The sequence below is a fragment of the Phyllopteryx taeniolatus genome, chromosome 4, assembly GCF_024500385.1.
Source record: "Phyllopteryx taeniolatus isolate TA_2022b chromosome 4, UOR_Ptae_1.2, whole genome shotgun sequence".
Classification (NCBI taxonomy): domain Eukaryota; kingdom Metazoa; phylum Chordata; class Actinopteri; order Syngnathiformes; family Syngnathidae; genus Phyllopteryx; species Phyllopteryx taeniolatus.
Window position 1 is genome coordinate 8,598,085 of NC_084505.1, and position 9,953 is coordinate 8,608,037.

Sequence of the window (9,953 nt, forward strand, 5' to 3'; positions counted from 1 at the left end):
GCAACTCTTTCAATGTACTGTATTCCAGAGTTGTACCAGTTAACCATACATTTTGATCTTGTTCTTTACAAAATAGATGCTTAGTTTGTATGAAGCTAATGACATTTTGGCTGCTGTTTACCCTGCAACATTAAACATCAAAGCGGCAAGATTAATAGACCTGCACATCAGATTCTTCTTGACTGTTAATCTTTAGTGTGCATTCAAAATAGTTTAAATTTATTATTCAAATTGTGTTCTGACAAACAGCAGAGTTTAGACCAAACATTACTTTATTTGACTGAGTTCACTTTTGGCTGGACTCTGACTTGGATGTGGATGCCCTGAGAGAAGAAAGGCGGCGCCTCTTGGCGATCTGTTCCTGGCGCTTCTCTTTGGCTTCCTGTTGATGCGGTGAAAATACGTCAGTGAAAGGTTTCAAAATATAACTGGCCAGCTTCCACAAGTGCTGAAATGTAAAGCACTAAAACACCTCTATCACAGGACACTATAATTCTGCCACAACATTTTTGGATACTGCATTGTAGTTTGAATATGAAATTGGCTGTAGAAGGGTAATTAAGCACACTATTCTTGGCTGTAATTGAAATGCAAATGCTGAAAAGATCTGCAGCAACTTATTGAGGCATCCATGAAATGTTGAGATAGGCTATGTTCACACTGCAGGTCAATTCTGTTTTTTGTTGTTGCCCAATACGAACAGTAGAATTCAGATTTGTTTTCATATTCGACCAAGGCCACCTTTAAATGCAGAGATAAATGTATCTGAAGCGCGTGCATATCAACGCTCACTTCGCGCTCATCCTACCCAAGACATCAGAAGGCAACAAATGTCACAATCGTTGGACAAAACAGACATGCCACAAAAGCAACAGCTGATGAAGGAGCAGAAAATAGTCAGCAGTGAAAGAAAGATGCTTTAGAAATGTTGGCTCCGATTGCTCAAATTCCTTGAAATTTGCTGCGAGAAATTTTTCACAGCGTGTGCCTTAAAAACATGTTGCTCACAGTGCAGTGCCTGTTGTATTGTTCCGGGTGGTGGGGACAATTACAGCATTTTTTTCCACATATAAAAAGGTTCTTATCCTGTTTGCACAATAGGGAATTCCTAATAATAGTATTACTATTACCAGATCAGTAGCAACCCTTTATTGCTGTTTTTCTCAATGTCTATGTCTCAAAAATGTTCTGTCAATTGACTGTTGTCATACTAGAGCGGCTCCAACTACTGGATACAAATTGTGTTTTTTGGACAAGGCAAAATAAAGATGATTCTGATTAAAATGTGAATTTCTTGTACAATTCACTTTTACGTAAATATTTTGTTTACAGTTCATACATATAGTTGATACAAAAATGTAAAAATAAAACATTTTGCAATTGGCATGAAGTGGTGGGTTTGTGGGTGATTAGCATTCCATACAAGTTTCATGTATGACTAGTGTTGATCAGGCAGGTATATACATGCATACATATACATTTGTTAAAATCATTTAAGTTAATTTTTTTTACTCAATGTACACAGAGCACCCCATATTGACAGAAAAAAAACTGAATTGTTGAAAGTTTTGCTGATTAAAAAAGAAAAATTGAAATATCTCACAGCCATAAGTATTCAGACCCGTTGCTGTGACACTCATTTAACTCGGGTGCTGTCCATTTCTTCTGATCATCCTAAAAATGGTTCTACACCTTCACTGGAGTCCAGCTGTGCTTGATTATACTGATTGGACTTGATTAGCAAAGTCACACACCTGTCTATATAAGACCTTACAGCTCACAGTGCATGTCAGAGCAAATGAAAATCATGAGGTGAAAGGAACTGCCTGAAGAGCTCAGAGACAGAATTATGGCAAAGCACAGATCTGGCCATGGTTACAAAAAAATTTCTGCTGCACTTAAGATTCCTAAGAGAACAGTGGCCTGCATAACCCTGAAATGGAAGACATTTGGGACAATCAGAACCCTTCCTAGAGCTGGCCGTCCGGCCAAACTGAGCAATTGGGGGAGAAGAGCAAAGAACAAAGTTGGTCGCACCAGTGCAAAAGTTAGTGTAGAGCCCTGTCGCGCTTCATGTTTGTGTGCACATGCAATGAGACGTCCCCTTTTGTGCAATGTGACGTCCTCTTTTGTGCGCATGTGCAATGTGACGTCCTCTTTTGTGCGCATGTGTGTGACACATTCCAGTCGCAGTCGAAGCCACGTGTTTTTGTAATATGAACAACTACATAAAAAGATCGGATTTAACAAAAATTCAGAATTCGGCATCACGCCCTACAGTGTGAACGTAACCTTGGGCGTGAAAGCCCAACAGGAGCATTGCACTCAACTAAATGAATATTTGAGCTCAAATGAGATGAGGCATGCTGTGATTATTACCTTCATCCTCTTAGCCAAGAGCTTGGCATACTCAGATGCCTCCTCCTTGTTCTTCTGGGTGCGCTTTCTCTTGAGGGAAATGCGGCGGCGTTTGTGCTGCAGCACACGAGGGGTCACCAGTCTCTGAATCCTGGGAGCCTTGGATCTTTGCTTCTTGCCTGAAAAGATGACAACTTCCAATGAGCCTGCATGTTTCTTAAATAAGAATAGATGAGCTAGAGTCAGACAGTCCCTATTGCGAAGCGAAACTCCAACAGGTGATGACACCAAAACAAGCCTTTTATTGCTATGATGTAGAGCAGGGTTATTCAACTAAAATTTAAAAATGTCCAGAACGTGAACATTTCTTGAACAAAGATCGGGAAGATCATATAGTGTCAATTTATTGTGATATATATTTAAGTTTTTCTGGTTAAGATGCTTCCCTGGTAAGGTCTTCCGGCCATGTCCCACCAGGAAGAAGCCCCGGGAACGACCCAGGACACGCTGGAGGGACGAGCTGGACAAAGTGGCTGGGGAGAGGGGAGTCTGGGCTTCCCTGTTAAAGCTGCTTGCGATCAGACCCCAGATAAGCAGGAGAAAATAGATGGACAGATATTTAAGTAGCCAAGTCGTACCTGCATCTACTTTTAAACAATACTTCAGTCGAATCCAAAAATCTTTTGACCTTTATTATTGTCAAGTAACACGGAACTTAAATATGCATTACTGTTGATATATACGGAGCAATCAAAAGGATCCGCTGGTGTGCCATGTGTACCATCAAATGACTGAACCAAGTTATAAGCGAGATGGCTTCCTGTAACTCATATGTGATTGCGCTGTACGTTTTGTCATTAGAATAGAAGCGTCCCATATGTCTCGAATCATAATCTCTCTTTTTTTGGGTATACGTGTGTGTCCATATGGGACCGCGGTCCACTAGTTAGTGGCCTCTGATGTAGAGAATGTCAAGAACCTTTAGCATAAACACTCACTTATTTCACATCCTCAGTGGGTGATAGCATTGTCAATCTAGAGCTGAGGCTTTACGGCAAATGTGTGCCGTTTATAACAAGTTAACTTGTAACCAACTGCCAACACAAAATCTGTACACTGTACTCAATACTTAGTTGCCATTAATTTGAACCCATTCAGAAGGAAACTTACCCTCCTTATTTAGGGGTCTCCTCACCACATATTGTCTGACATCATCCTCCTTGGCCAGATTGAAGAGCTTTCGGATCTTGCTGGCCCTTTTGGGGCCAAGGCGGCGGGGAACGGTGCTGTCGGTCAGCCCGGGGATGTCCTTCTCACCTGGAAGGGAGGGAAATTCTTCAAACGGTTGTCCGACATAGCAGATTGACACAACTGAGACTGAAAATAGAGACCCAATATTAATATCCCAGTCACTACAGATAATGCAAATTAAGATCAGGTATACTTTGCTTAAATTTCCTTTTTCAATGATGTGGACATAGGCTACTTTATAATAGTTTAATTCACTATGCATTTTTAAAGGAAGAGCATATTCCTTACATTGCACTAAGATGTTTTTCATTCATTATCCATATATAAAAGGAGACAGTATCATGCCTTATATTGAACTTCAAGTTGTAGTCACGTAGTTTAAATGGCCATATTTGACATTTTGAGTTGAATGTTTTTGTTTAATAAGCAAAAGTATTTAAAAAAAAGGACAAAGTTCAGTTTTGTCTTTTTTCTTGCTTATTCAAAAAATTATCCAATCCACGACTCAAAACCCTGATCTGTGTGGTTTTTTTTCTTAAATTATGCATATTGTTGATTTATACTTTTACTGCTGGAGCAATTTTTATGTTGAGTTTGTTAGAAAAGTCTGACCCAAAAAAAAAAGCATTCTCAGCTTGGACAAACATTTACTGTCAATGTTGGAGAACTACAGTTTCAACCAGCCACTGTTTGGGTCTGGTCGTATCCGGTGAGTTCTCTACTGTTCCTCTGGCAACACACTGTCCCACCTTAATGACTACGGAGAAATCAAAAGGATCCGCTGGTGTGCCATGAGCATCCCTAAAGTGACTGTACCGGGTTACCGTAACTTGACATTTGCTTCCTCGACAGCAGTTGGCAGGCCTTTATTTGTACAAACCAGTCTTGAAATAAATATTGAACGTCACTACTATAACATAAGTACAGTATAGTATATTTTGTGTGTGTGTGTGTGTAACATACCCTATTTTGCCTAAAGTATTTACTCACCTGACTTGACTCAGATATGAATTTAACTGACATCCCATTCTTAATTCGTCAGGTTTAATATGACATCGGTCCACCCTCTGCAATTATAACATCTTTAACCAGGTGTGTCAAACTAATTTTTATTGTGGGCCACATTGTACTTACAGTTTCTCTCAGAGGGCCATTAAACCATATAAATGTTTCATCCCCTCCTCATATTAATACATTGACAACAAATTGATGGAGTTTTGAAATCAGAATTCAAGGATAATAGTTTGTTCAGCTATTCAAGTAACTGCAAAGAGGGGTTTGGTAAGCAAACAGGGCTTGAAATTTTTGTGGCGATTTTAGCAAGAATCATGCAAATGATTTGCTTTCACGGGCCACATAAAATGATGTGGTGGACCGGATTTGGCCCGCGGGCCTTTAGTTTGACACAGGTCAAACTCTTCTGGAAAGTTTTTCCGCAGGGTTTAGGTATGTGTTTATGGGAATTTATGACCAATTTTCCAGAAGCAAATTTGTGAGGTTGCATACTGATGTTGGACAAGGCGGCCTTCTATAGAGGTTCAACTGTATTTATTTCCACTGTCAATCTTTATATATTCACCAGCATGCATGGTTATGCTGTACCTCTCCAAAAAAAAAGGTCTGACCAAATCGTACGCTAGTGCGACCAACTGAAAGATTTGATCACACCAGTGCTACCAGTGCAAAAGTTGGTGTACACCCCTGTTTTTTGGATGGGAAGAGGTATGTGTAGTCATCAAATATTTGAGGAAATGCAAAACAAATGTTTTTGACTTCCAACTAAACCTTTTATGGTCAAACTGAGGCGCAATCTTTAAATGTTACCTTTCTTGACAATGACCAAGTTGAGAACGCTGAGGTTGGCATCAACGATGCAGCCGCGGACAGACTTGCGCTTGCGCTCGCCAGTCCTGCGGGGGCGGTAACAGGAGTGGCCCTTGCTGAGCAGCAGGCGCACGCGGCCGTGAGTCAGCACGCCCTGCTTCATGGGGAAGCCTTGCTTGTCATTGCCTCCGCTGATGCGCACCACGTAACCCTTAGAATAGAGGGAGATGAGGGGGGGTGGGTCACGAGACATTCAGCTTTTGATGCTGAATCAGAATAAGACATTTGCAAACCTCTACTTTTACATTGGAGAACAGTGATCAACATTTTTGGAGGTAGACTGAGTGGTGGGACGTTACTCATAGACGGGTGAAGGTGCACCACCTCTCTCTTACCACTAGAAATGCAAAAATAAATAAATAAATAGGGGGGGGGGGGGGGGTGCAGCCCAGTAGTTGGGGACCACTGCTCTTGTAATACTTGTATAATAGTCAATGGAAGGAATGAGTTAATTGAAAAGCTCAAAGGAGTGGATGCACGAGCACAACATGCTTAAGTCATCAATGCGTGAAAAGGAGGAGGATGTGAACCGCACATATTTGCTTCAAGGAGTGTGACGACATTCTGTAATGCACCATTATAGTTTGTAAACCACCGTTAAACAACGAAGACAGTGACGACGTCAGCGAAGACAAATGCTTGAAAAAAGCCTAAATGCCATAAGTGTGGGAGGGAGCATTTCAGACGAACCAAAAAGGCAAACACCCATGACATCCAATTGTTGTAAACACAGACCTTGCATATTAAAACAGCACGTCTATCAAACACGTCAATCTTTCAATATATCTGCCAAAGACACAGAATGCAGCGGACGACCAGAAGACCCAAGACAGGTAAAATGTACGTAGTGCAAATCAGTGAGATTAAGGTTAATGTACCTTACTAACATATTGTTAGCCCCTGCGGAAGGTGAAGGTTTATGTTAATTAGGACTACCGTCAAATTTGTGGCCAGTTTATCAAGACTGTGACAACTGCAATCTGTGCGTGGCTTTAACATGACCTCATATAGGGTGCTTGTCATATTTGTTAAGGGACAGTTTACAGTTTTGCTCCATGTAGGCTAGGACCGCACGATATTTTGTTTGAGCATCATCATTGCAATGTACATGTGTGCAATAGTCTCATTGCAAGGACTGCTGCGATGTTGCTGTACTGCAATATGCAGTGAACCAACTGCAATATTACAAGTGACCAGCAGGGGGGCCTGTTTGGACATGCTAAAAAGATTTGCACCCATGTTACAGTAAATTACAACTTTTCAAACAACACACCGAGCAGCCCAGAGTGTTGTATACTTATCTCTTTATTACAACAATGAATGAGGACACGGGAAATAATCTAAACCTGCTGTATTTCCTATTTCGCAATTCAGAATGAAACTACGCATGCACGCGGCAGCTGCGTGAGGTGTTCAGGGACATTGTGTAAATGGGAGTGAATCTGTTCTTTTGTAATAGAGTAAATAATTGTAGAAAATTAATTAGTAGGAAAATTATTTGTATCAGAATGCTTTAGTTAAAACACTGTACGATTCACGCTGTAATAAGGAATTTATTTTGTTTTGTAATATAAAAATATAAATTATTTTGTTAATATAGTCAGCCAGAGCTGCGAGGAATGCAAAGTTTATGTCCTTTCACCATCGTTCTTGTCATACTATGCTGTGCGTTTTTGTTTGCACATAAGGAACAAAAGTCCTGTTTTTGTTTTAATTCTTTATTTTACAAGATTTTCCTCAAGTTGCCTTTTATTTTGTTTTTCAAAGCCGGTTACTATCCATGAAAACGCGGTTCCAGCCAGACCTATGTGACAAGTATAAGTCTCACCAAATCACTTTTCGGTGTTTGGCAACTCCATGTCACGATTGCTTAGTAAATTAGCATGTTTTTTTCCGTCTTCCCCTGTTAATTACTCGCCATTCTCCCTTAGTTATAACGATACTTGTAAGACCAACATTACATGACAGAAATAATGGGTGCTAACTTACTGTAATTAAATTACTTTATTTTTAATTAAATTACTTCACCCAGACTGAAGCTTTAGAGCATGCTTCGACAGAACAGCGACATGTTTACATCCAACCGTTCGTGGTACCACTAGCTTGCTAGGCTACATAACATTTTATTGCCTGCTTGTGAGCCGTATTGTATTAAAAGTACGGGAACATACCTCAAGCAAGTCTTAAATGAACGTCCTCTCCTGAGCACCGGTAACCCCCATTTTGTCCTTATAATACAAAGTCGGCACGCTCCACTCTTCTTGTCGTCCCCACGGTAACGAATGTATCCAGTCGCATTTGATTTGACAAGATAAACCCCAGTGATCTTAAAACATTTGTCTTATAGTCTGATCCGGGGATTACGTGTTGTCTTGTCTGTTCCACACCGCCAGCATTTTTTTTTAAATACTTTTATTGGCCGTCAGATATTTCCAATACTACGTCAAAAGACGCGCGACAAGACTAAAAATAAACTAGCTTTTGGATTCAAATATACTGTGCACGATGGCGACGCGGAGTAAATGTCTTTTGTGGAGTCATTGATCGGATTGGCGAATTATGACAAAGAAGATCAGCCGATCAGCATAAAATGCTACATATCGGCCGATACCAATCAGCCCGATAAAATTGATGTAAAGTCTACCTATAATTGGTATAACAGGTTGACACCGGGCGCAAAGAGAACAATATAGTGTTTATTTCATTATTCATTAATTTTCCGCACCGCTTATCCTCACTAGGATTCATTTTTAAAATTTGTACCGGCCAGTGTCTGAAGTGTCAAGGTGGCCCGACACAGCGCCGTACGTCTGTAACCAGCATCCAAAGTCTGTAACTTTGGATGCTGGATTTGTTTTCCTCCCCAATATCTGGAACAATCACTGTTAAGGACAGTACGAGTCAGCAGTCAGTGATTTCCACAACAAAATATGGACGTTCCGTAATATTTGACAGCTCTGATACTGCCCCATCTTATGGGAATGGGAGTTCTTAGCTGCCACATAATGGAATGCCGTGCTTCTTCTGCTGTATAATGTATTCTTATGCGGCTACACTAATAAGTTAATTGTGTACTGTCGAACCACAAAAGATAATTCAAAAACCCCCTCTATTACTAATTTCATCAAAAGTTGCACAAAATTTTTTTGCTTCATAATTATTTTTTGGGTAGACAAGATGAGAGAGGCCTGCAGTTTCAACCAACCACTGTTTGGGTCTGGTCGTATCCGGTGAGTCCTCTACAGTTCCTCTGGCAACACACTGTCCCACCTTAATGACTACAGGTCAGTCAAAAAAGATTCCGCTGGTGTGCCACATTTACAGAATTATCAAACATTTACTGAACCACATTTTAAGTGACCAACATCAAATCTTACCTTCCACTCATCTCCAAGGGGGTCGGCAGCCACCTCGGTGGCCATGCGCTTCTCGTAGAACGTACGAAGCTTGCGTTCATCATCCACTTCAATTAGCTTTTGGCAGCCAGTAGCGGGAAACGATATGTTCAGCTGCAGGACAACAGTGACATTGTGGTTATTGACGCCTAGCTCCACATGCCAATGACAACTTGACGAGTGATACAGAATCAAATAAATAACTGTACAGCCCTAACTACTTGAGATTCCAAGTCTAGGTCCGAAATAAATATTTTCACTAGTTAAACTAGTTGGCACTAAGCTTAGGAGTGAAGCGGTCTATAAAAAAAAAAAGAAGCTCATTCAACGAAGGCCTAAAACTAGCTTCTTCGCTGGTCATAAAGCTTAAGGCTGGTCATGCCAGAAAATATTTTTTCAACAGCAATTTTAGCGTTTTCCAGACTTCAGCAAAGACGTGGGTTTATAGAATGATTGTGCTCACACGCACATTTCGTCAATTGTGACTTCAACTCAATGCACATTTATTTCTGTGTGTGAGCCGCCATGTTTCACAACTCGATAGTCGACAGACATTGCTAGCTGGAGCAACAATCAAAGCTCATCCTCGGCGACAAGCGAACTTTGGCTACAGATTTTACGACCGCTTCATCTTTTACAATCATTGGTTGACATACACAGTGGTATTTTGAGAAAAATAGTTTTCTACTAAAGTATACGCTTAAGCAAACGTTGTACCTTCATTTTGCCAAACCGGCCCCACGACGGTCCGCCACGAAAAAGAGAGCGGATATCCGTCTCAGGATCTCACATAGCTGAAATGCTCTCGCGATATCTCACGTTCCGCTATTTTATAACTAAATTATTAGTTATTGAAATGAATACAACATCGTGATTCTAACGTACGCGACATAATAGATAAAGTTCAAAATATTTTTCCTAATCTGTTAAATTCAATATCGGTAAATGTTATCTCCAAATTAATCTCAATTTAACACCAATTTAGTCACTTGTACAATAAACGTGCAGTGCATGTATTTATTAGTATTGTGGCTGAAAACAAGTCACCGGAATTTAATTCAATAA

The 9,953-nt window shown here is 40.4% G+C and overlaps 1 protein-coding gene across 1 annotated transcript; it reads right to left on the reverse strand.

Annotated features, from left to right (window-relative positions):
• Nucleotides 1-2: 2 nt before the first annotated feature.
• Nucleotides 3-9,756, reverse strand: rps6 (ribosomal protein S6). Its single transcript, XM_061772308.1, has 6 exons — nt 9,606-9,756; nt 8,871-9,002; nt 5,434-5,644; nt 3,529-3,675; nt 2,380-2,537; nt 3-382 (listed from the first exon to the last, which is right to left on the reverse strand). Exons 1-6 carry the CDS (start codon nt 9,609-9,611, stop codon nt 287-289), a joined length of 750 nt encoding a protein of 249 aa, XP_061628292.1. The 5' UTR covers nt 9,612-9,756; the 3' UTR covers nt 3-286.
• Between the last annotated feature and the right edge of the window lie 197 nt (nt 9,757-9,953).